Source organism: Mauremys mutica, chromosome 24, assembly GCF_020497125.1.
Source record: "Mauremys mutica isolate MM-2020 ecotype Southern chromosome 24, ASM2049712v1, whole genome shotgun sequence".
Lineage (NCBI taxonomy): Eukaryota > Metazoa > Chordata > Testudines > Geoemydidae > Mauremys > Mauremys mutica.
Genome location: NC_059095.1, coordinates 13,072,213 through 13,098,253, shown reverse-complemented (window position 1 = coordinate 13,098,253; position 26,041 = coordinate 13,072,213). Strand labels below are relative to the sequence as shown.

General features: G+C 54.8%; 1 protein-coding gene across 2 annotated transcripts in view; it reads right to left on the bottom strand.

Annotated features, from left to right (window-relative positions):
- Positions 1-26,041, bottom strand: part of TJP3 (tight junction protein 3) — a 52,977-nt gene that overhangs the window by 11,492 nt on the left and 15,444 nt on the right. The window contains exons 1-7 of one of the 2 annotated variants that reach the window (XM_044998586.1): positions 14,003-14,300; positions 9,995-10,051; positions 9,415-9,539; positions 8,682-8,784; positions 6,859-7,345; positions 6,217-6,320; positions 412-574 (exon numbers count right to left, since the gene is read on the bottom strand). In XM_044998586.1, coding sequence (XP_044854521.1) covers positions 412-574; positions 6,217-6,320; positions 6,859-7,345; positions 8,682-8,784; positions 9,415-9,539; positions 9,995-10,051; positions 14,003-14,020 — 1,057 coding nt within the window. In that variant the 5' untranslated portion in view covers positions 14,021-14,300. Of the gene's footprint in view, positions 1-411; positions 575-6,216; positions 6,321-6,858; positions 7,346-8,681; positions 8,785-9,414; positions 9,540-9,994; positions 10,052-14,002; positions 14,301-26,041 lie in introns of those variants that run through there. The other variant, XM_044998587.1, reaches the window with a different exon arrangement.

Sequence of the window (26,041 nt, the reverse complement as noted above, 5' to 3'; positions counted from 1 at the left end):
ACACCGGCGAGTCTGCCGCATGCCGCCCCACTGCTGACCTCCCTAAACGCCCAGTGGCAGCGCCTGGCTTCTCCCGCCAGCTGCCCAGCACGGAGCAGATCTGGCAGAAACCCAGCTCTCACGGACTGGGCGCACCGAGCACACTGCATAGGCCGTCTCGCCGGAGGACTCTGCCTTTTGCAGAGGCTCCCAAGCAGTAACTACCCCGCAGAGTCCAACAGCCAGAGCACCAGGGCAATTAGGTCACCGGGACCTCTGAATTCAGAACTCGCTGCTGCCCTGGCGTGTTCTCCCCCTCCCCAGCACTGAACACGGCACTGCCACGCCGCCTGTACCCAAGTCAGCCACAGAACACGAGTGTCCCGGCTCCTTCCACCTGGAGGCTCCCCGGGCCCTCGTGACTCCGCTCACCGTCCAGCCGCGAGCTGTTGCTGTCGCTGTCCCTCACTTGGGGGATGTTGACCAGGAACTGCCGGTTGTCCCGGAACACGAGCAGCCTCAGCGTCCCCTCTGACCTTTCAATCAGCCTGCGGGTGTCAGCCAGAGACATGTTCTCGCTGGTGACACCATTAATCTAGCCAGAGGGGCAGAGAGAGGGGGCGGAGGGTTACAGAGCTGCCAAGCACCATGCTCAGGGGGAGGCTGCAGCCTTTCCTGGGGCTGGGCACAGCTGAGAGCAGGGGGGTAGCGAAAACGACGTAAGTCCAGATCCGCCATCCCCCTGCCCCAGCTAATCGAGAAATCACGCTGGGGAGAGCAGCACTGAGTCAGTCACACTCCCACATGCCCGCCAGGGTGCCTCATATCCGAGCGCCCAACGGGAGGGGTGGGACTGTTGATTTAACGGGCAGGGCCAAGGCTGGCTCTGGTCCCCATAGCTACCCTGCTGCAATCAGGGAAAGACATTCCTTTGGCCAATGCAGGCAGGGGTGAAACCCCAGCAAGTCCCTGCGGATATTGGAACAAGGAGTTTAATCATGCTGGGCACACCTACAGGCCCAGCACAGTGAGGAACAGCAGGCACGGTAACAACAATACTCCCCACTACTACAGAGAGGGGTTTTCAGCCAGAGATTTCAAAGCACTTCCCAACCGCGGTGGGTAATATCATAAGCTCTTAGATAGATGGGAAGCTGAGCTGGGAAGGAGGTATATGGTTGGAGTGTGAGCACGCACGTACGTGTACACACACACACACACACACTCTCTCTCTCCTCTCCCCAAACCACCTGCTGATGGGCGGGTGGAAGGATCTCTCGCCACAGAAAGACCTCTGACTATGTACATAAGAACGGCCATACTGGGTCAGACCAAAGGTCCATCTAGCCCAGAGTCTGCCAAGAGCGGTCAAGGCCAGGTGCCCCAGAGGGAATGAACAGAACAGACAATCATCAAGTGATCCATCCCATCCCCCATTCCCAGCTTCTGAACAGACGTGAGAACAGAAAACTAGCACCCTGTTTAGAAAGTTCCCCAGACAAGCAGCACCTCCTGATGTGCCCAGCCTGTGAGAAACACTTGCAAATCGAGTTTAATTATAGTTGTCTGTTCTGACCCTCTTGAACAAATCCACTTCGGCTTCTGTATTTTTATGCATTAAAAAAAATAAAATCACCGCGCTCCCCCCACCCCCGCTCCACACACACACAAAGCATCAGTGGTGTCCTCGTTTGCAGAGATCAGGTTATGTACAAGTCTGGCTGGGAAGGGGCAGGGACCATTAAATGAACTGGTTAGTAAAATGTTCACCTCGACTAGCTCTGCTGAGATAAAACCCTCTGTGCCTTTTCGCCACTCAGCCAGCTAGCTAAGTAACTCCATGTTAAACACAAACCTTGTCTGCATAGGTGCCGACTCTGTGGGCGCTCCAGCCCTGGAGCACCCGTGGAAAAGAATTAGTGGGTGCTTAGCACCCTCCAGCTCCCTGCCAGTGCCTCCCATTCACCAATTGCCCCACCGATCAACTCCTCCCCCTCCTGCCCACCCGCCATGATCTGCTGTTCCGCGGTTTGCAGGAGGCGCTTGGGGGGACAGAGGGAGGAGTGGGGATGGGGCACACACGGGGGAGGGGGTGGAAATGGGCAGGAAGAGGTGGGGTGGGGGTGGAGCAGGGGTGGGGGCTTGGGGCAGAGTGGGGGTGGGGGTTTGAGCATCCATGGGCCCCAGAGGAAGCCAGCATCTGTGCTTGTCTGCACAGACAAGGCTAGAGGGTTGCTTTGGCCAGGAGAAAGGACCTTAGACTGGGTTCTTCGCGTGCACTTGTCTTTCACTGTAACCGATGAGCACTCACCTCTGCTCAGGTTTTCAGGGGCCAAACTCCACCCTGGGGCAGGCCGGCCACCGCATTCCCCGTTTGTGTGAGGACTCAGTTCGTCCAGACAGGACGATGCAGGCGCTGATGGCAGCTCTGTGGCTAACGCTGCCCCAGGCCCTTCCTTTCAGCTATCTCCTTCCGATCCCTCTGGAATGCTTTTTGGAATGATTTGAAATGATAAATTTGGCACATTTGGAATTTTCTATGATGATTTGGGGTTTAAATGAGGTAGTTGTTAAATGGCAGTTTTCCAGCTGGCACGTACGCACACAGCACCATGTCGCTACAGTGGGTTAGGAACAGATACCCAGCGATGCTGGTACAAGCCCCCAGTGCGGGTGCAGTTATTCTGGCACTGAGCTGCACATGGCAATAAACGACACGAGTTGCTGTGTCCACACTAGGGGCTGTGCCATTAAGTACCTCCCAACCCTACCAAAACACTTCTGTCGGTAAAAGACAATCTAGTCCCCAAAACAAAGAAACCCTCCAAAAACACCCAAACCCACAACGCCTGCTCCAGCTGTTCAGACAGGGGATGTGTCTTTTCTGGAGCTCTGTGGGTTCCAAGCCATGGTGCAGACCCCTCAGAATGCACCACAGAGCAACATTTCAATCACAGACACGCAGGCCTGGAAGGGCCCTCGAGAGGTCTCTCTACTCCAGTCCCCTCCAACAAGGCAGGGCCAAGTATTATCTAGACCACCTCTGACAGGGGTTTGTCCAACCTGCTCTTAAAAAGCTCCAGAGATGGAGATTCCACAACCTCCTCAGGTAATTTGTTCCAGTGCTTAGCCACCCTCACAGTTAGGGGCTTTTTCCTAATGTCCAACCAAAACCTCCCTTGCTGCAATTTAAGCCCAGTGCTTCTTGTGCTGTCCTCAGTGGATGAGGAGAACAATTTATCCTTCTCCTCTTCAGAGCAACCCTTTACGTACTTGAAGACTGCTATGTCCCTCCTCAGTCTTCTCTTCTCCAGATTACACAAACCCAATCTTTTCCAATCTTTCCTCCTAGCTTGTGTTTTCTAGACCTTTCACCATTTCTGTTGCTCTCTTCTGGACTTTCTCCAGCGTCCCCCCCGCCCCCTTCCTAAGGTGTGGGGCCCGGAGCTGGACCCAGTGCTCCAGCTGAGGTCTTAGATGGAAACATCTAACATCAGTGAGCAAAATGAAGGCTGCCCAGAGCAAAGGGGTGAAAAGAGCAGAGGTGTCTGTGCAGAGCAATTACCACGACAGAGTTTTGAGCGCAGCATTATAACAGGAGGTTTTGAGCATGAAACGCTCACAGGAGCGAGTGTCAGTCACAACAAAGGAGAGACAGAAGGTTTAAGAGGCTCCTCTGAAGTCCTCTTTGGAGATCCAACAACACGCAGGCTTTGTCTGGGCGAAGATAGATCACGTTAGCTAGCCCGACCTAACGAACGCGACCTAATAACCCCATAAAGTCCCAGGCTAGACAAAGCCATAATGGCCGAACCAGCAACCAGAGAGGTGAGAAAAGGGCCTGGGAGAGAAGGATCAGGAGAAGCCACAAGAGCAGACGCAATAGCCCAGCTCCCCGCTGGCCCCGGCAGGCTCCATCCTCGCGTCCCAGAATGGCAGGTCTGAGCCCACGGCCCCGCGGTTACAATGGGGCGGAGTGGAGAGTAGCCGCCTCCCTTTGTTCTGGGGGGAGCGCTGAGGAGGAGAGTCTCAGAGACCAGAGGATACCTGGGAGCAGGCAGGCGTCGCAGACAGTCCTTCTGGGGGCAGGGACCAACTGGGGAAAGGCTAGCAAGGGGCAGATCAATGCAGGGATAGGTTAGAACAGCCCAAGCACGGCCCTAAATTCTGCCTCCTCCTCCGCTCCCACCTTCCCTGGCCTCCCAGACCTGAAGAAGAGCCGAGCCCTGTGTGAGCTCCCAAGCTGCTTTCTTCCACCGACCGAAGTTGGCCCAACAGACGAGATTCCCTCCCCCTCCTTGTGTCTCTAATAGCCCCCAGGGGCATTCCCCCAGCAGAGAATGGCTGGGGGTGAAGTGCCATCCCAGCAATAGCTGCTGCTCCCCACCCTCCCGACTGCCCCCTGGGGGGGGGGGCTGGCTCCACCCATTTTGGGTGTGGGAGGTGAACTGAATAATCTTATGGAACAAGAAATTACTTAGAAACTTTCAGAGCGAGAAGAGACAGGGAGCAAACACTGTAATTTAAACATTAAAATACAGAAACTCAACCCTCAAAACACCCACCCACCACACCCTGCTGTCCTGCGCAGTGTGACCTGTTTCTCACACAAAACTGGGAAATTCAGCGTGAAGCCGTTTATCAGCACCCGCTCACACACCCACAGCTACTCACAAAGACACACATTGTCCACTCCTCTGCAATGCAACCATGGTCACACCCAGGCAGCCTGAATTCTCCCAAGGCGGGAGGAGGAATACACACATCTCCTGGCCAGGAAAGAGCCCAGAGTAATCTACATGCCAGAGAGCCCCACCCCACACCACTGTGTCACATGACCTCGACCAGCTAAACCTAGTCATCAGCCAAAAAAAGTATGTAACCGTTGGAGCCGATGAGCAAACCATGGATTACCTGTTAATATCAAGTAAAAAGGCACAGGACATTGTGGGATATTTGCATGTAATAACTTCTTGGAAGTGGAGGTCTCAGTAATAAAAAGTCAGAAATTAAGTTCTCCTCCCATAATATGCTACAAAATCAAACCAACTGATCAGCTGACAAGTATCGGTTCATATCTACAGCTCAATGCTTTCAGGTAAGTGACATCACTCATCATTATACACCGATTGCTCATCTTCAGCTCTCACAGAATATGAACTACACAGCTCCAAGCGCCACATGCTGTCAGAAATAAATCCCAGAAACGTTACTCCAATTGTCAGCTCTTTGGGGCAGGATCTGCGTCTCTGTTCTGGGTTTGTCCAGCACCTAGCGCCTGGGCCACAACTAGGCTCCTTGGTGCTATGGCAAGACACACAATCAGCAGGCTAGACTCCAAACTGCAAATGGGAGAGTGGCCAAGTAGAATTGATTTGCTTGGGGAACAGAGTGTGAGTTTGAGGGTTCTTGCTGATAGAACCATCGAAATGTTGGGTTGGAAGGGACCTTCAGAGGCCATCAAATCCAGATCCCTGCGCTGAGGCAGGACCAGTAAATCTAGGCCACCCCTGACAGGGTTTGTCCAACCTGGTCTTACAATCCTCCAGTGACGGGGATTCCACAGCCCCCCAGGAAGCCTGTTCCAGAGCTTCGCTACTCTGAGAGTTAGAGAGTTTTCCCTAACATCTAACCTAAATCTTCCTTGCTGCAGATTAAGCCCATTACTTCTTGTCCTCCCTTCAATGGACATGGAAACCAGTTGATCACCTCCCTCTCTGTAACAGCCCTTAACGTATTTGGAGACTGATCAGGTCCCCGCTCTGTCTTCTGTTCTCAAGCTGTGGGGTTGTGTGTCCATGTATCACCCTGTATTTCCTAAGGCTGGGGGGGCCTGATTAACTTTTACTGGTTCTCCCCCACCGTTTTTTTAATATTGGTCCATTGAACCACGTGGCAGCAACGCTCAAGTCACGAGCAGATTGGAGAGGAGTTTCTGCTGTTGCATCTGCACCGGGGAAAGGAACCTGTTGTGCTGGTGGGGGTGAAAACAGCCCCCTTCAAGTGATGCTGAAGACAGTTACCCCGTCTACACTGGCAGGGCAGACATTTCAAAGCCATTCTGGGCCGGCAGAAGTAGTTTAACATCTGTTATTAAAACAGCCTCATCTTCCTAGTGCAGAGAGCTCCCGAGAATCTCAAGACCACATGGCCCAGGGACAGCATCACACCCTACACTGACACCCAGCATCAGGAGCAAGCTGATGAGTGCACCAATCCTTTCAGACCTCTGCCTACCTTTAAAATGAGGTCCCCCTCGTGCAGCGAGCTGTCCTTGGCAGCCAAGCCGGTCTCCGTTATGTGTTTGATAAAGATCTGGCTTCCCAGCTTCAAGCCGTATTCTGCGCCCCAGGAGAGAGAGAGACAAGTCAGGTTCAGGGAATGGAACCAGAGAAATCCCAGATCTGGGGTATCAGGGAGACAGGTCCTCGCTAGGAGCCCACAGTACCCAGTGGGATCCCTTGCCCTCCCCTCCGGCTCCAGCTGTCGTGTTAGCCAGGTCATAAACGCAGTCGCTCAGGCCTGGTGCGCATACACAAACTGCACCCAGTTAACAAAATCAGTTTAGAAACTGAACCAGTTAACTCAGTGCAAGGTGGCCACAGACCCAGTGTGTGTCGAAGTGAAGCTATTCCTTCCTGTTCCACCCCCCAAGGCATCCCCTCTGGGGCAGAGCAGTGAAGACAACAGCCAGTGAAACACATGCACCACTGCTCAGCCTCGCTGGTGGTAAAGGCCCTTCATCTCTGAGCCCCCAAAGTCATCCTGTTCTGTCCCACCCGCCTCCAGGCAGCCTCCACCAGACTGTGCAGTGAAGAAGGATGGTTCATTCATGCTGGAGGGGGTTGGTGGGGAGAGAATGGGGAAGCTGCCCCTTACCGTCGCCTTGTTTCTGCTTCACCAGAACTGAGCGGATGGGTTTCATTGGAACCTCCTGGCGCGGCAGCCTCTTGAACCCAGACACTAGCGCAAGCCCATTGGCGTCCTCTTCGTGGCCATAGCCATTGGTGGAGTGTTGTCTATGGTAACTCTGCCTTTCAGAGCCGCTGTCTTGGCTCCGCCTTCTGCTTCTGGACACCTGCCTTCGATTGTCACTTTTCTCCCGAGAGTGGCCGGAGCTCCTCTCACTGGAGGAGTCTCCGTCGTAGCCTCTACTGTAATCCGCGTCATCCTGAGGCCGGCTCCTGTTGTAACTGTCGTACCGGTATCCTTTCCCGGTGCTCCGCGGCGATGGCTCATCTCCCTGGTACCCGTACTCCTCATCAGAATCGTATCGGACGGTGTTGGGAGAGTGCAAGGAGTCGCTGGATAGTGGCTGGCTGGTTTTGGTTACAGGAAGCTGAATTTTCTTTGGTCTCTTCACTGTCTGCAGGTGGGAAGGAAGAAGAATTGGTTGGCAAATGACACACACTCTGCTAGACACAAACAGCACTCCCAGAAGAGCCACCACTGATTTCAGAGTGGCATTATCAGATGGGGAAAGCCACGGCATAGAGACATGATGTTATTTGCCCAAGGCCCCATAGCAAATCAGAGGAGCCCCCTGGTTTCTATAGTTAAAGGACTACAACTTTCTAGTAGGCTGGCACAGGCAAACCGGGTCAGCGCCCCTCGCGAGGACGCAGTTATGCTGATAGAAAGGTGCTTTGTACCAGTCCAGCAAAGGGAAATAACTCTACCAGGACGAGGCACCTTTATATGGCGTTATATTAAATTTCCACTACATGCATCTGACGAAGTGGGTGTTCACCCCCGAAAGCTCATGCTCCAAAGCGTCTGTTAGTCTATAAGGTGCCACAGGACTCTCTGTCGCTTCTTATATTGATGTAACTGCAGCCTCACTGGGGCTTAGCCTGGTGTAACTGTTTCAGTGATCACACCCCGAGCCAAAATAGTTATACCGGTAAAACTGAAGGGAAGATCAGCCCCACGAGTCCCTTCCTCAAACTCCTAAGTGTGTGCATTGGAGGCAACTGATTATGCCAACTAATGGGAGCCAGACTGTTCCATGGTTCAACAGGCACAGAAAAAAGGAGATGAGCAAAGGAGGAGCTGTGTTGTCTCAGATTAAACACAGAGGGGACAGGACATAGAGTAGCAGGGTTGGAAGGGACCTCAGGAGGTATCTAGTCCAACCCCCTGCTCAAAGCAGGGCCAATCCCCAGACAGATCTTTACCCCAGTTCCCTAAATGGCCCCTCAAGGATTGAACTCACAACCCTGGGTTTAGCAGGCCAATGCTCAAACCACTGAGCTATCCCTCCCCCAATATGTGTTTGTTTCTCTGGGCACATAGGGGGACTTGTGGGTCGGCACTGGAGGCCCAGCGGCTCTCGAGTGGCGCAAGCCTGTGTCTACACTGCAGAGCGGTGGTGTTAGCAGCTGACAAGTTGTACGAACTCGAGCATTAGCCTGCAGTGACTTAGGCTTTAGCTTATACCCTGCCATGGGCCAGACAACTGGAGTTAGTAGCATCATCACAGTCGAGTTAAGGACAGAGTGTGGGGACGGGACTCGAGCCCAGGCACATCCAATGTTCTCCCTGGAATTAACTGTGCTGGGCAGTTGCTGCGTTTAACCCAAGGACAGACAAGTGGAACATCCGGGCAGGAAAACTTGCCCCACATCAAGGCTTTACGTTGGACCCTTGTTACCTCTCCTCCCACCCAAACCAAGTCAGCCCCTCCCAGGCAGGACGCTTACGATGTTGGCTAACTTGCCACAGGTTTTGAGCGTCTGGATGGCAAAGGAGGAGGACACGTTCTCCATGGAAAGGCCGTTCACCATCACAATGTGATCTCTCATCCTGGAAAGGAAAGACTCAGGTCAGCAGATCCCTTGCCAGGGCACCGGGGAGAGTGTGATAAGGCTCCCGAGTGGCTAGGAGCAGCCTCTCAGCCGAGGCAAACGCCTCTGCTGCGACAGTCTAACCCACGCTTCACCTCCAGGGAGCATGTTCATTTGCAGGTCCCACCCCAGAAATGGCAGGAGACCCTCCCAGGTTCAAAGTCCCCATGTCCTCCAATCTGCACCCCCACTGGCCTCTTCCTTCCGGAGTCTGCCTCCTGACACCAGGTCAGGAGCCAGCAGCTGGGAAGGCAGGTCCCCTCAGGAAGCTAGTCCAGCAGCTGCTAACTCTCCCCTTCCTCCCACACTAGTGACCCCAGCAGACGCTCCTCCCAACCCCCACGAGGCATGTTCTGAGCATATGACTGGAGCCAGGACCTCCCGGATTCTAACTGACTCCCTCTCTGACCTTCAGCCAATCATGCCCCTCTCTGTGCCTCAGTTTCCCCAAGCGTTTCAAGTGTTGCTTCCTCTCCTGGGGAGAGGGGGGCCCGGATCCAAGACACCCCCGAACTTGGGGAAGTTTGGATCCTCTCTTTGCTCACAACGCTTTCCTCAGTGAATCCTTCCGGCCCCGTCTGCCACTCACTGGAGCCTGCCGTCTGCTGGTCCGCCGGGTACCACATCTGAGACAACGACAGAGGGGTCCCCAGCCAAGCCGCTGGGACGGTCCCTGCCTCCTGAGATGGCGATGCCAAAGCCCCTTCGAGGGTCCTAGTGCGACAGATACATACACGGTCAGGCTCTGCACAGAGGGTGCCGGCTGCAGATGGAAGGGGGGCGGGCACGGGGGGCAGGCAGGCATTGCCGAGTGGCTGCTAAGCATCGCTAATGGCACTGCTATAAGCCGCTTCCCTGGCAGGCCAGTCGCGTCGCTGCCATGAACGGCGGGCTCCAGCTGGCACAATACCACAAGGAAGCTCACGCTGCTGGGGGGCTGCTTGGCCCTGGCCAGAGACGTCTAGGGTCACCCCAGCTGGTTTGCGCTGCCAGGCTCGGCTGGCGTTAGCAGGACCCCGCTGGGAACAGCTCATGCTGCCAGGAGCCCAGTCACATCAGAAGGCAGAGGGCCCCATTCAGGAGGCCTGGCTGAACCGCAGTGTCACCCCCACGATTAAAGGCCCCACGCCCACCCTGCCGGACGGAGACTGCACAGTGCACAAGCTCACCTTGCTCAGCGTCACAGTGTGCTGCTCCCAGATGACCATCTCCTCCATGGCTGTAACCTGGGAGCCCGGGGGAAAAGGACGGTCAATTAACAAAATCGGATTGTTGCCCCAGTCTCCAGAGAAGGGGGAGGGGTGGCCAATTTGCTCCTGTCACTTCTCTAGACCCCAGAGATCTGGGCATACTAGAAATCACTCTTAGCTGCAAAGAAACAAGCTGCCTTTTTCCTAACGAGGTAACATGTCCTCCCCCTGCCTAAACCCACCCTTTAAATAACAGACTTGCCTCTGCAGCTGCAGAGAGAGCATCTCCCACTAAGGGTGTGTCCCGGCACTGGGGCTAAATGCGCTGCAAACAGACAGCAGCTCTCAGCATAGAGGTCACCAGCAGGCTCATCTGAATGCAATGAGATCGAATGAAGCCAGGGAGGCAGTGTGAGTAACAGTTACAGCAAGGGACTGAAACACTGTAAATCACGTCATTAACCCGTGCCTCAGTTTCCCCAAGCTGAACAGGGATGATACCAGTCTACATCAACAGGGGATTAGGGAGATGTTTTTCGAGCGTTTAGGAAGAAAGCTTCGTCATTAATTTCTGGAACCTGATACCCATAATGGTTCTGTTTAAAAGGGCCCGGTTTAGTCTGCGTTGTGGATTACACCTGCTGAGACAGATTCAGGATTAGAGTCCTGCAAATCTGGATTTTCCAAAAGAAGGAAACAGTGGGAGCAGAGAAAGAAAGTTGAAGGAGGGAAGAGACCAGCAAATTCCACCAGGACTGTGTCTACTTATTGTGAAAATCAGCCTTGCCTCCCCAGAGCCAGCAGCTGCACAAGATACTCAGTTATCTTACATGCGGGTCCATGATTTGAACATATCGATTCAAATTAGGAAGAAGAACCTAGTTTCTACAAGTCAGCCAACATGCCTGGCCCTCTGGCTGTTCCTACTGGATGGTTGCCTATCAAAAGACAACAATAAGTGCTAATACCAACAGAGCTCACTACTACTAGTGATATCACCAGTCACAGCTGGGGAAGCGGAAGTGCAGAGCAGAGATGTGACTAACGCCAGAGCACATGGAGTGACGGAGCCCGGCCCAGAACCTAGCCCCATACCCTGGCCCCACTGAACAGCGCTCCAGCATGGTATTAAGCAGCGGGAGGAGGCCAGTGATTCAAGAACAGGTAAGAGCAGAAGCTGCATGGTTACTTATTGCTAAACAATCCATGCGGGCACTTGAGAATGAAGCTGTGCCACTCCGAGGAGGCAATGCGAGCGACTAGCTAGCAGAGCACACGGTGGGTGCCGCTCCTCGCTATCCCTGCTCACGCCTCCCCTTCGTGTTCCTACAGAGGGTCTGAAACACTCCAGCCCAGCACGCTGAGTCCCTGGCGGAGGCAAGTGGGGCTGGCATGGCGCGGAGAGCAGGGCACACCCTGACCACCTCCACGGCCTGCCCTCTGGGGAGCCGGAGAACCAGACAGGAGCTTGTTCTGAGTCAGTCAGCTGCCAAACGCTGGAGAAGACGCAGTACAGCCCGCAACTGCCCCAATTAGGAACCCAGCTCAAGTGGATGCAGCAGCATCAGAGCCCAAGGCGGGCGGCACGTGAGTCACCTCACCAGCCTTTCCTCTCTGGGGATTCGAGTGCAATCGTCTGCCGTACACGTCCACGTGGAAGCAGAGGGGCTTCTAGCCAAAGTTAAACACCTGCCTTCCAGGGAGAGAGGGATTAGGAGTCAAAGACCCACAAATGCTGTGCTTGCAGTTACGGTAACCCATGGAGTTTAGAAACACTCTCTGTTATGAGCCTCACCAATCGGGTTACTGCAGACCTCCTCCTTGGCCTGCCCAGGGGTCAGACCGCCCCAGAGACAGTCCACCAGCTTACACACACCTCCAGGACTTTAAAGTATCTATTCAAATTAGGGAGAGGAATCAAGTTTATCTACAGGTCAGCTGATCTGCAAGGACAGACGACAGTTCCTACTGTATGTCGGTCTATCAAAGAACAACATATGATGAGCACTGGTACAGCATTTAATAACCTATAATTTACCATTTCACAACATATAGTAAGTGCTTATACAGCAGTTTCCAATCAGAGACTTCAATAAATAAAATAATAATAATAATATCACTTGATTACAGATGGGGAAACTGAGGCACAGAGCACCAAAGCGACTGACCCCAGAGCACATGGAGTGACAGAGCCAGGAACAGAACTCAGGTCCCATACCCTAGCCCCTGCTCCCCAATGCACAATTAAGCAGGGTGAGGTCTGTGACCCAAGAAAGGGAAAAGCAGAAGCCTGCATGTTCTCAGCCTGGTTTCAAGTACTGAGCAGACTGTGGATTCTGAGGGAGCAGGCCATGTGCCAGGGTCATCAGGCACCTGCAGTCTCAAAACCGCGCAGGTCCGATCTTGATGGGCAGCCTGGTGTCTGAGAGGTAGGGAAGGATCAGCGATCGACCAAGTAACCCCGACCATACCCCCTCCGAAGTAGGACCGTCCGTCGGGAGGCCGGAGACTGGACAAGCAGGGGGCGCTGCAGTCAGGACGGAGGTGGGGTACATTGGCAGAGCTGTGTGGAAAATGCTCTCCCATTGTGCCAGCTCCAGCCGCCACCAACCCCACCAATCCAGAAAGGGGTGAAGTCTAGAGACCTCCCAGTCCCTGCTCCCCTCAGCAGCAGTTTTTGAACAGCAGGCACCACCCTCCCAGCACCTTTGTCCCCTCAGTGAAAAAACCACCAGCAGCATCACCTGGGACTGGTCACATTTCAGTGACCACCGAGGCCCTGACTCTGCCCCTGGTAGGGTTGCCAGCCCTCCAGGATTGGCGTGGAGTCTCCAGGAATTAAAGATTATGTCATGTGATGACATCTCCAGGAATACATCCAACCAAAATTGGCAACCCCAGCCCCAGGACTGCGTCAGTGGAATTACACCAACACCGAACCAGAGTAAGAGTGGAGGCTCAGGCCTGAACGTCCTTATCAGTGTCGAGAAAACTACTCACAAACAACCCCCCAACCCAAGCAGATCAGCTGGGCTGAACCCTCGCTCAGCTGAAAGTGTATCTGTTGGCAGGACAAGAGACATTCCACAACCCAAGGGGAGGAATCCTGAGCAGGAAAGACATCCAGATGCCTAAAGAAGGGAACAGCCAAACCATGGTGTAAACCAAAAGGACAGGTGGACAAAAGACTCCAGGAACTGGAGAGAGGGTTTGAAATCCACAAGCTGCAGAGACTGATCAAGCCAGTGATTCCCAGGCCTGGATCATCTTGCTTCCTTCTGCAGAGCTAGTCAGGCCCTGCAGTTGCTGCACTGAAGGGAACAAGCCATATTTAAAATACCCCGAAAGTTTGAGGGAGCTCTGAGTCAGGCAAATTACGCATCAGGTGGAATCCCTAGGTTCAGCAGACAGAGCATTCCCCCCAGCACAGGATTTCTCAGAACAGCTGCTGTATCAAAGTAGTAAACACAATGTGACAAGAAAGCAAAATACATCACCACCCAAGTCTGGTTATGCCTGAAAAATCCATGTGTGCTGGTTACAGCAGCACGAGAAGCGATAGGATGGTGCAGCTCCATGCAGAGCATGTCTGAACCGTTCACAAAGCCAGTCCTGGTCCAGTGAGGTCAACGGGGGGTTTTGCCATTGACTTTAACAGGAGCAGGACGGGCTGTGTGCAGACTCTCCTCAGAATCATCCTGACGTTTGCATCTCCTTCCCTCTTGAACTAGGGTGCTGGTTCAGATCTCAGCCAGGCTGGGAGTGAGCAGAAGCTGCTGCCATTGGCTTGGAGAAGATTGTTTTCTTAGCCTAGAATCGCTGTCCTTTGAACAGGCTGCTGCGGAACTGGAGCCAGATAAACCCCATTTCTCCCTGCAGATTGTTCCCCTGCCCCACGACGGCTGTTACCGCGCACAGCACTCGCAAAGCTACTGGCCCAGGAGCTCCTTCACCGAACGCGCACACCTGCTGGGGAAAGAGACTTGCCTGAAATCTTACAGCCATATTCCACAGAGCCCCAGGCTGCTGGCTGCTCCCATGGGCAGGGCTGGCCCTGGGGCTGAAAGGGTGCAGGAGCTCCCAGGAGCAAGGGAGCCGATCTATGCGGAGCAGGTGTGCAAAGGCCGAGAGATTCTGTGGTCAGCTGCAAGGTTCAGGCACTTTACAATCAGCTCTTCCTTCTCCCAGGGAGATGGGGGCTTACGCCTGCTGCTCCGCCTCCTCTCCTGTTCCTCAGCCCGCCTCCTGCTGACACAGCCAGGTGTGGGACACACCTATGCCAAGAGACCAGGCTGACGTGCGCTCAGGTGCTCTGCAGGTAGCCAGCTGACCTGTGTCCCAGCCAGTCTCCTGCCTGCACTTCGATCTCGTCTGGCACAAGACTCCAGGCCAGGATTTCCAGGCAGCTGGCCCAGGAACAGGAACAGAGGTTAGGTGCAGGCATGACACAGATTCCAGCTGCCCTGGCCAGGGAGCCTCTCTGCGCTCTTGGGAGGAAGGAGAATGCCGAGCAGAGTGGTTTTGCCTCCCCACCACCACATTAATGATAAAAGAACAGGAGGACGTGTGGCACCTTAGAGACTAACACATTTGTTTCAGCATAAGCTTTTGTGGGCTACAGCCCAGTTCTTCAGATGCATAGAAGTGAACACACAGACAGGAGATATCCACAAGAGAATGATTCCCCATCACTATAACATGGCTTTGCGCTAGATGAGATTTAATGGCACCAGGACTCCTGGGTTCCGAGAGTAATGGGAGCTCGTGGTAAAGCCAGAGGGTCTGTCTGCACAGCGAAATGTGGGCCTGGGCTCATCTGCTGCAGCTGGCTTGACTCCAGCTAACTCCAGGAGCAGTAGTGAAGACGGCACAGCCTGGGCACCAGAGCGGGCAGTACAAGCCCAGCATGGGCTCTGGCTCCGTACTGGGCTCACTAGCCCGCTCTGAAGCCTTCCTGCTTTGTTACTGGAGCTGGCTGAATTCGAGCTCGCACAGGTAGGTGAGCCTGTGCCCAGCTTTCACTGCGTAAGCAGCCCCAGAGTCAGGACTCCTGGGTTCCTTCTCCAGCCACTGACTCCGCATTGCTTTGGGCAAGTCATCTCAGTTTCCCCATTTGTAAAATGGGACCCCTAATGCTCATGCTTTGTCAGGCCTGCACAACTCGTAAGAGGGCGAGGGCCATATTACTCCAAAGAAAACAGCTGGAGGGCCGACCCCCCCTCCCAGCGCCGCCAAGCCCCCCCAAAATACTTCCCCCCCCCAGCACCGCCCGCCCCACGGAAACAAACCCTCCTTCCCTATCGCTGTCCCACTGAAACAGCCCTATTGATCCTTGGTAATATGTTATAGCAGGCCCCTGAGGTAGTATAATTAGGGTGTAAGAAAAATGTCTTTTTGCTAGAAGTAGAATAAGATCTTCCCCCCACTTTGTAATCAGTTGCCCTGTTGAATGACTGAGGTGTGACTGAGGAAGGCAGCACCTCCAGACAGCTGCAGCCCTTGGAAAGGGGCTGGGAGCCAGACCAGATCAGTAGAACAGGTCAGCCACTGACTCCTCGCTCGCCTCCTCAGCTTCCCACCCCCCAGCTTGCCTCCTCAGCCCCGGCTCGCCTCCTCAGCCCCCCACCCTCCCAGCTCGCCTCCTCATCCCCCGCCCACCCACTCGCCTCCTCAGCCCCCCACCCTCCCAGCTCGCCTCCTCACCCCCCGCCCACCCACTCGCCTCCTCACCCCCCGCCCACCCACTCGCCTCCTCAGCCCCCGCCACTGCCCACCCGCTCGCCTCCTCAGCCCCCCACCCTCCCAGCTCGCCTCCTCATCCCCTGCCCACCCACTCGCCTCCTCAGCCCCCCCCTCCCCCAGCTTGCCTCCTCAGCCCCCGCCACTGCCCACCCGCTCGCCTCCTCAGCCCCCCTCCCCCAGCTCGCCTCCTCACCCCCTGCCACTGCCCGCCCGCCTCCTCAGCCCCCCCTCCCCCAGCTCGCCTACTCAGCCCCCTCCCCGGCCCACCCTCCCAGCTCGCCTCCTCACCCCCTGCCACTGCCCGCCCGCCTCCTCAGCCCCCCCTCCCCCAGCTCGCCTACTCAGCCCCTGCCACTGCCCACCCTCCCAGCTCGCCTCCTCACCCCCTGCCACTGCCCGCTCGCCTCCTCAGCCCCCCCTCCCCCAGCTCGCCTCCTCACCCCCTGCCACTGCCCGCCCCCTCAGCCCACCACTGCCCACCCTCCCAGCTCGCCTCCTCACCCCCTGCCACTGCCCGCCCGCCTCCTCAGCCCCCCCTCCCCCAGCTCGCCTACTCAGCCCCCGCCACTGCCCACCCTCCCAGCTCGCCTCCTCACCCCCTGCCCGCCCGCCTCCTCAGCCCCCCACCCTCCCAGCTTGCCTCCTCACCCCCTGCCACTGCCCGCCCGCCTCCTCAGCCCCCCACCCTCCCAGCTCGCCTCCTCACCCCCTGCCACTGCCCGCCCGCCTCCTCAGCCCCCCACCCCCCCAGCTCGCCTCCTCACCCCCTGCCACTGCCCGCTCGCCTCCTCAGCCCCCCACCCCTCAGCTCGCCTCCTCACCCCCTGCCACTGCCCACCTGCCTCTTCAGCCCCCCTCCCTCACCCGCCACTTGCCTACTCACCCCCCACGGGCCGCACAGTGAGCCCACCCGCTATACACAGTACTGCGGTATCCCCCAGAGGCATGGCCAGGATCACATTAATGCTCATTAACATGAGTAAGCTACTGTGACGTCCCAGCTGAAGGGAGCGATCCAAGCACAAAGCATCCGTATCTTTCTGGCGAGGAGGGCCCGGTGGCTCAACCCAGGCTGCGTCCTCACATGTTTCACAGCATGGACCACACCCTGGCTAGTGGACACCTCCCCTCCTATTCATGATCACGAGCCATCTGTCTTGCCATTCAGGCGCATGTGGCCTCACTTCCGTGTGGCAAGTGACAGTGATTTGCAAAGTATCCCGGATATTTTAGGGTTTGTTGATGCATTTTAGCAGCTGGAAACATGGAGAAGCTGGTTCCATGGGACCTGTCTACAGACTGCAGTTTGGGAGCGGCAAGATTAGCTCACCTCCCCGGTAGCCTCCCAGGATGTTCCTTTATCTCTGGCTTTAGTTGGCCAAAAGATGGCGAGGTGCATAAGGAATGGAGCTGGTGGTGATTTTCTGTGTCAGGCTGAGCGCTGCAGGATTCCTCTCTCTCATGTGCAGCATCGTTTGACATCCTACACTCAGCGCCTTGTTTGCCGCACGCGGAGAGCAGCGCAGGGATTCGGGTTTTTGCCTCCGTTCGCAGTAACTCTGCTCTTTGCTTTGCATCTTTTTGAAACTTTGCCACAAACATTTACATTTGGAAAAGGCAACAGGAGAATCCTGGCACTGGGCACAGGACGGTGAACAGCCCCAAGGCCAGCCCAGTTTAAAGGGAACCAGCCTAACACGTTCTCCACTATTTAGGTTCTTATACCACGCTCATCACCACAGGATCTGGGCACCTTCGAGTCATGCATTAAGCAACGTGACTAACATCTGTCATGTGTTTGTTCTCTCCTCCGCTCCCCAGGGGCAGAAGTGTGTGCCGTGGAGTGTTTTGTTGTGGGTAATCACACACACACACACACACACACACACACACAGTGCAGAAGGTGGGGAGGTTTGTCATGGTCATTAGTTCCGTAAGCCCAGGGGGAGTGGGACTCGAGTCAGCTCGCCTGTGTCAGGGAACCCTGGGCTTGAGTGTCCACACTGCATTTTAATCCTAGGCTAAGAATTGTCTAATCTGTGGTCAGACCAAGTGCTCTGGCTTCCACACTGCAGTGCACAGGCCCAAGTCAAAGAAAACGTGGGCCTAGTGCCCCCACCCCCTACCAGTGTTGACACTCAAACCCAGGGGTGGGCAAACTGCAGGCCAGATCCTGCCCGCCAGCTATTTTAAGCCAGCCCTCGAGCTCCCATTGGGGAGTGGAGTCTACGGCTTGCCCCGCTCTGATGCTCCAGCCGGGGAGCAGGGTTGGGGGCTGCTCCACACGGCTCCCGGAAGCAGCGGCATGGCCCTACTCCAGCTCCTACACGTAGGGACAGCCAGGGGACTCCACTCTGCATGCTGCCCCTGCCCCAAGCACTGCCCCCATAGCTCCCATAGGCCAGGAACCGCAGCCAATGGGAGCTGCAGGGCGGTGCCTGCAGACAGGGCAGCATGCAGAGCTGCCTGGACGCACCTCCGCGTAGGAGCCGGAGAAAGGACATGCTGCTGCTTCCGAGAGCCACTTGAGGTAAGCACCGCCCAGAGCCTGCAATCCTGAGCCTCCTCCTGCGCCCCACTCCTGCCCTCTGAACCTCTCGATCCCAGCCCAGAGCCATCCCCAACCCCACCCCAGAGCCTGCATCCCCAGCCTGATCCCTCAACCCCCCTCCCCCCCGTGCCCCACTCCCCTGGCCAGAGCCCTCTCCCACACCCTGAATTCCTCATTTCTGGCCCCACCCTGGAGCCTCACCCCCTCCCACACCCCAACCCCAATTTTGTGAGCATTCATGGCCCGCCATACAATTTCCATTCCCAGATGTGGCCCTCGGGCCAAAAGGTTTTCCCACCTCTGCTCTAGCCTTAGGACACGGTGCACTGGGGGAAACGCTACTGCTCCCCCGTTTCCTAACTGTGCCGATGCATGGATGGAACTCGGGCTCCCATGAGACACGTTAGTTCCCAAACCACACAATGACTCTTTGGTGGCTGTCTCCGTAGAACAACTGCAGCTTGAGAAGACTTATACTGAACTGCCATCTCATCGGCGAACTGGGCTCTCCAGCTCGAGGCAGGGAATGCCCACATGGGCCTGGTCTGAGAAGAATTCGGACATCAGGCTCCAGGGCCATCAAACTATTACAGTGAAACTCTGCAATTCTTCACTTGTAACCTGGGCTGTTCAATGAAGGGGGTTGGTTGGTTTTTTTTATTTATTTTTGTCTGTTTGAAGTTTGGCATAAAATGTAGTTTTCAGAGGAAACACACACACACATGCACACACCCCATTCCAGGGCTTGGTGTGTGGTGTGCACTGTGCTCCAGCACACACACACACACCCTTATCCCTGCTCCCACCGCACTCCAGGAGGCAGAGATAAGGGAGCGCTGGGAGACTGTACAGAACTTTTGGGGCTGGCTCCCACTCGCCGCTCTGACAGTACACGCTGCCTGGGCGCCTCCGCACACGCAGCCACTGGGAGAGCAGTGTGGGACTGGGAATAAGGGTCAGAATGGAGCAGGGACTAAGCGCTGCCCTGCAGGGTGGGGAAGCAGCATGGCCAGAGGAGGGATGACCCCCAACATCTGGGAGCCACCTTCCACTTGTCAGCTTTGCTCCCTGCCCCGGCAAGCTCTGTGCAGCAGCGAGGAGGAGCCGGAGCAGCAGCTGCTGCCTCCGCTGCAAGAGGAGCAGGAACAGGGAGTGTGCTTGGCCTGGCAGTAATGGCACTTGTGGCCGCTGCGCTGGCTGCCTGCAGCGCTGCTTCTCTGGGAGCTGAGTCAAGGTGGGGCTGTGTGCACACAGGAAAGCAATAGGGCTCAGACCCTAAGACCCAGCTTAACACAGGCATGGGCCCTCCAGCCCTGCAGGTTCCTGGGACCCTGGCTCCGAGCCCTAGGTTAGGGCATTTGCAGTGCGGACTCAAGGTGGGTTTGGCTTGAGCCCGGGCTCACACTGCTGTGTACAATTACCCTAAGCTCCATCTCTTAGACGTGGCCAATTCCTCTGCTCTGTCTAGCGTCCTGTCTCTGAAAGCGGTCAGAGCCGGATGCTCCAGAGGAAGTTGCAAGAAACCCCTGCCCCTAGGGGAAGTTCATCCCTAACACCCTGTGAGCATAGGCGCCGACTTATATGGGCTCCTGGGGCTTTAGCCCCAGGAATATTTACAGTCAGGGGCTCTGCTCCACCAATAGTTGGAGCTAGGTTTCACCCCTTTTAAATCCCAGCCGCGGCCGGGAGTCAGAGGCTCTGGGCCGCCTGCAAGCGCGGGGAGCCCAGAGCCCTTTAAATCCCAGCCGCAGCCGGGAGTCAGAGGCTCTGGGCCGCCTGCAAGCGCGGGGAGCCCAGAGCCCTTTAAATCTCAGCCGCGGCCGGGAGTCAGAGGCTCTGGGCCGCCTGCAAGCGCGGGGAGCCCAGCGCCCTTTAAATCTCAGCCGCGGCCGGGAGTCAGAGGGCTCTGCACTGCCCCAGGGGCAGGGAGCCCAGAGCCCTTTGAATCCCAGCCGGGGAGGAGGCTGGGATTTAAAGGGCTCAGGGCTCCCCGCAGCTGCCAGCAGCCCAGAGCCCTTTGAATCCCAAACCCCAGTTTGGGAACCACTGAACTAGAGGAATCCTTGGCTGGCTGCTACTATGACCTCCTCCTGCTCCCCCAGCTCCTGAACCTGCCTGCTCTGGGTTCCTGCCTTCCATCTGCTGCCAGCCCCTGCTCCTACACCTGACCCCTGGCATGGCACCCAACACTGTCCTTTGTTGTGATCCTTGGCTCTGAGCGCTAAGCCTGACTCTTGATCAGTAGGCCTGGCCACCAGCCTGGGTCATTGCACCCCTATCAGTTAGAGGCTGGTTCACACCCTGAAGCTGGAGGTTTACATCCCTTACACATTTTTTATCTTAAGTGTGAGTGTTCTTATTATCTAGTTGAAAATGTCTGAGCCTCTCTTCGAATCTTGCTAAGCTCTTGGCCTAGGATTGTGGAAGGAGTCCCCCAGGACTGGGAGGAGGGGGTTTTGCCAAGTACTGGTTTGGGTGTGTATGAGAGGAAGGCAGAGCACACACACAAAAACATGCCTGAAGGGAGTCAAGCAGGATCCTGTAAGCACAATGTGACCCTGGGAGAAGTTTTGAGACAGCTTTGGCCGCTGATGTCAGCTAAAGAGGCCTGGGGCAGTAAGCTAAGAAACTGCTCCTTTGTGCCTTTGCTTCCTCCTGCAGTCGGAGAAGCAGGACTTTGTACATTCCTTGTAAATAAACAAGGTACCAGGCAATCATCAATGTCATAGATTTTAAGGCCCCAAGGGACCACTGTGATCCTGTCGGCTGACCTCCTGCAGAACACAGGCCAGAGAACTGCCCCAAAATAATTCCCAGAGCAGGTTTTTTAGACCAACATCTAATCTTGATTTAAAAATAATCAGTGATGACGACTCCACCACGACCCTTGGTACATTCTTCCAATGGCTAATTATCCTCACTGTTAATTGTCTGGTCCCAGCTGGAACATCCCACGGGCCCCACATTTTGTCTAGTCACTCGAGTCAGAAAGGGATAACCACATTTAAGGAGCCTGGGGAAACATAGGGGAAGATTTCCCCCTGCTAGATCCACAAATGCAACTATTTGCAGGCTTTCCGTGGCAGCTAGCAGGTTGGCAGTTAAAAGATTGATACTGCTTTTATTGCTATATGGTAACAACACTTGGCATTTACATAGTATCCTTCACAAACTGCACATATACAGGAAATGGATACACACACACACAAAAGTGGCTTAGATACCAACATGATAGGCACCGCTGGAATTACTAAAATGCAGCCAGCTCCTGGGTGGAACGTGGCAGCTGTTTTACATCACAAATGAATATTACAAATCAGGGAGCGAAGCAGGATGCTGTATTACACCCAAACATCTATGGTAAGAACATTAAAGTTGCAAAGCCAAGTACACAAGAATTCAGATGTGCCAGAACCAAGGTTACCCATTCAACCTTAACATTACGGCCGGTGTTGGTGTGCAATATGACAGGCTTGCCCTGCGTCACACAGAATCATAGAAATGTAGGACTGCAAGGGACCTCAAGAGGCCATCAAGTCCAGTCCCCTGCACCAAGGCAAGACCACGTAAACCTAGACCACCCATGACGGGAGTTTGTTCAACCTTTTCTTAAAAGCCACCTGTCATGGGGATTCCACAATCTCCCGTGGACGTCTGTTTCAGTACTTAACTTTCTAAGTCTAAGGATAGTTATTTCCTAATATCCAGCCTAGATCTCCATTGCTGCAGATTAGGCCCATTACTTCTTGTCCTACCGTCAGTGGACATGGAGAACAATTGATCACTGTCCTCTTTCTAACAGCCCTTAACATATCTGAAGACTCATCAGGGTCCCCTCCTCAATCTTCTTTACTCAAGACTAAACATCTCCAGTTTTTTAATTTTTCCTCAGAGCTCAGGTTTTCTAAACCTTTTATCCTTTTTGGTTGTACTTCTCTAGAGTCTCCCCAATTTATCCACATCTTTCCTAACATGAGGTGCCCAGAACAGGACACAGGACTCCAGCTGAGGCCTCACCAGTGCCAAGTAGAGCGGGACAGTTACTTCTCATGTCTTACCTATGACATTCCTGTTAATACAGCCCCAAAATGATATAAAAACTGTTATTAACCCTTCTGTAACTTTGCTCTTTGGAGTGTGGGGGGAGACTAGGCCTGGCACCCCCGGATTTCTGCGATTCACCATGACTCTCAGCCAGCCGGTAAAACAGAGGTTTATTTAGACAACAGGAACACAGTCCAAAACAGGTCTTGCCGGTACAGACAACAGGACCCCCTTTAGTTAGGTCCATCTGGGGCCCCCAGGGAGGCCACCGCCCCGTTGGGAAGCCCAAGCCCCCTCGGGGCCCCTCTCCATTTCCCAGCCAGCTCCAAACTGAAACTCCCTCCAGCCTCTCACCGGCTCCTCTCCCAGCCTTTGTGTCCTTTGTCCAGTTTCCCGGGCAGAGGTGTCACCTGGACTCCAACCCCCGTCCTGGGTTCTCAGATTACATGCTCAGGTATCCTCCCTTCCCCAATGCAGGCCGTCCCAGCAAAACTTCCCTGCAACCTCTCCAGTTAATAACTCCCCACTCAGCATTTACATAACACATTAAGAACATTTCCACTTTGTCACAGATGTGTTTTGCACATGTCTGTTCCACTCCTGAGTGTGTGTGCAACCCCATGCGCAGTGATTGGAAATTTCCCCCTCAGTGGTACCTGCCAGAGTGGCTCAATCATAGAATATCAGGGTTGGGAGGGAGATCATCTAGTCCACCCCCCTGCTCAGAGCAGGACCAATCCCCAAACAGATTTTTACCCCAGTTCCCTAAATGGTCCCCTCAAGGATTGAACGCACAACCCTGGGTTTAGCAGGCCAATGCTCAAACCACTGAGCTATCCCTGCCCCCGATCAGGCACCCTCTGCCATCCCATGTCACAGTGCACCAGTATAAAGGGCCCAGCCGACCCAGAGCCCCCCTCAGCTACCACCTCCTCCCCTCAGTGCACACGCGTCCCTGCTCCTCCGCCTGCCTCCCAGTGCTTCCCACCTTGCTGCTGCCAAACAGCTGTTTGGTGGTGTGCTGGGAGGGATAGGGAGGAGTGGGAACACGGCGCGCTCAGGGGAGGAGGCGGGGAAGAGGTGGGGTCGGGGTGGGGATTTGGGGAAGGAGTCGGAATAGGGGCAGGGCAGGGGTGGAGGTGGGGCAGGGCTGGGGGTGGGGGTCGAGCACTCACCGGCGGGAGCTGAAGTCGGCGCCTATGAGTAGGAGGGCAAAGGGCTGAGGAGAGACCTGACCAGCCAGGCCCAGCCAGAGGGAACAAAGGACAGAGGGCCCCAGCGACCGGTTTACCTGGGACAGAAGACAAAGGACGGGGGAGGAGCTGGTGGGGGCGGCGAGGTCGGATGCCCAGCTGGGAAGCGCAGGGTCTTGGGGTTGGAGACGGGGAGCAGGCAGAGCCCACTGGATGCAGGGGAGACTGGGATGTGCTGGGCTGAGGGAGGCCAGGCCTGAGGGTTTCCTGGGCTGGGTTCAGATGCTCACTAAACCCTCCTGTTTTATGCTGGCTGAGTGTCACTCCAGTCTAGAGATCAGGGTTGCATCATTCCCTCTGGGAGTGGAGGCCCCGGGGGTCCAGAGCGAGTGGATTCCCTGAGCGGCCCATGGCGAGAGACAGGCGTGCTAAGGCTCAGAGAGGTGCGGTTCCAGGAAGCGGAGGGGCTTGACCCCCGAGAAGGGCTGTCACACTGAAGGGGGTTCGCCCAGGGACCACACAGGGCTGAGAGTGGGCGCGACCTGTGAGTCCGTGACAACAGCACATCTCAAAGAACAGCTATGGAAGGTCAGTAATCACGCTGGGGTTTTGAGTGATTGCACATGTGCATTCCACTCTCCGTGACTCACAAGTGTGGGGTAGGAAGAGGGATGGAGTTTATGTACACACAGACTGGAGTATAATTTGCCCAAATTTACCATTGTCTCTACAGTGCAGAGTGATGGCATAATGGGACATGAAGGTGTGGATTGAAGACCAGGTCGGTGCTCTACAAATATCCTGGTTAGGGATTTGCACAAGAAATGCTGCTGAAGCCGCTTGTGATCTCATCGAATGCGCAGTTTCTTTGCTCAGCAGGGAAATGGCACCCAGATCATAACATATATAACTATAGGAGATTATCCACTATGAAATTATCTGCAAAGTTACTAGGAGACCCTTCATCCTGCCAGGGACGGCCACGAGTAGTTGGGCTCACAAATGGAACTATTTAGTCCTGTCTACATTCATAGAACGCCGAAGCCCTTCTAACATCTAGGCTGGGTAGGTGTTGCTCCTCTCTATTGGTGTGTGGTTTGGGGCAGAATGTACTTAAGTAAATCGACTGGTTAATATGAAAGGTAGAGAACCACTTTACAGCAAAACCTTGGATGTGGGGCACAGATACACAGTTTCTTTAAGGACGAAGTATAAGGAGGTTCAGACATCAGAGCATGCAGCATAGCCACTCGTCTGGCCAAAGTGAGGGCTACTAAAATGCCACCTTCAATGATAGGTGTAGTAAGGAGCACATTGCTAAAGGCTCAAACAGAGACCTCATAAGCCTTGAAAAATCTAAGTTCAAGTCCCAGGGAGGAACAGGTTCTCGTATTTGCAGGTACCTTTCCAGGCCTTTGTGATAAATTGGGAGGGGGGGAGGGAACTCCCTTTTATGGACACCCAGCAGCTATAAAATCCTTCTTAGTAGCTGTTCTCTAATTGCTCTACCTGTAAAGGGTTAAAAAGTCTCACTGCTCTGCACAGGTAAAAGGAAGGGAGTGGGCACCTGGCCAAAAGAGCCAATGAGAAGTTTTTAATCATAGAATCTCAGGGTTGGAAGGGACCTCAGGAGGTATCTAGTCCAACCCCCTGCTCAAAGCAGGACCAAACCCAACTAAATCATCCCAGCCAGGGCTTTGTCAAGCCTGACCTTAAAAACCTCTAAGGAAGGAGATTCCACCACCTCCCTAGGTAACCCATTCCAGTGCTTCACCACCCTCCTAGTGAAATAGTGTTTCCTAATATCCGACCTAAACCTCCCCCTCTGCAACTTGAGACCATTACTCCTTGTTCTGTCATCTTCTACCACTGAGAACAGTCTAGATCCATCCTCTTTGGAACCCCCTTTCAGGTAGTTGAAAGCAGCTATCAAATCCCCCCTCATTCTTCTCTTCTGCAGGCTAAACAATCCCAGTTCCCTCAGCCTCTCCTCGTAAGTCATGTGTTCCAGCCCCCTAATCATTTTTGTTGCCCTCCGCTGGACTCTCTCCAATTTATCCACATCCTTCTTGTAATGTGGGGCCCAAAACTGGACACAGTACTCCAAATGAGGCCTCACCAGTGCTGAATAGAGGGGAATGATCACATCCCTCGATCTGCTGGAAATGCCCCTACTTATACAACCCAAAATGCCATTAGCCTTCTTGGCAACAAGGGCGCACTGTTGACTCATATTCAGCTTTTCGTCCACCGTAACCCCTAGGTCCTTTTCTGCAGAACTGCTTCCTAGCCACTCGGTCCCTAGTCTGTAAGAGTGAATGGGATTCTTCCGTCCTAAGTGCAGGACTCTGCACTTGTCCTTGTTGAACCTCATCATATTTCTTTTGGCCCAATCCTCTAATTTGTCTAGGTCCCTCTGTATCCTATCCCTACCCTCCAGCGTATCAACCACTCCTCCAGTTTAGTGTCATCTGCAAACTTGCTAAGGGTGCAGTC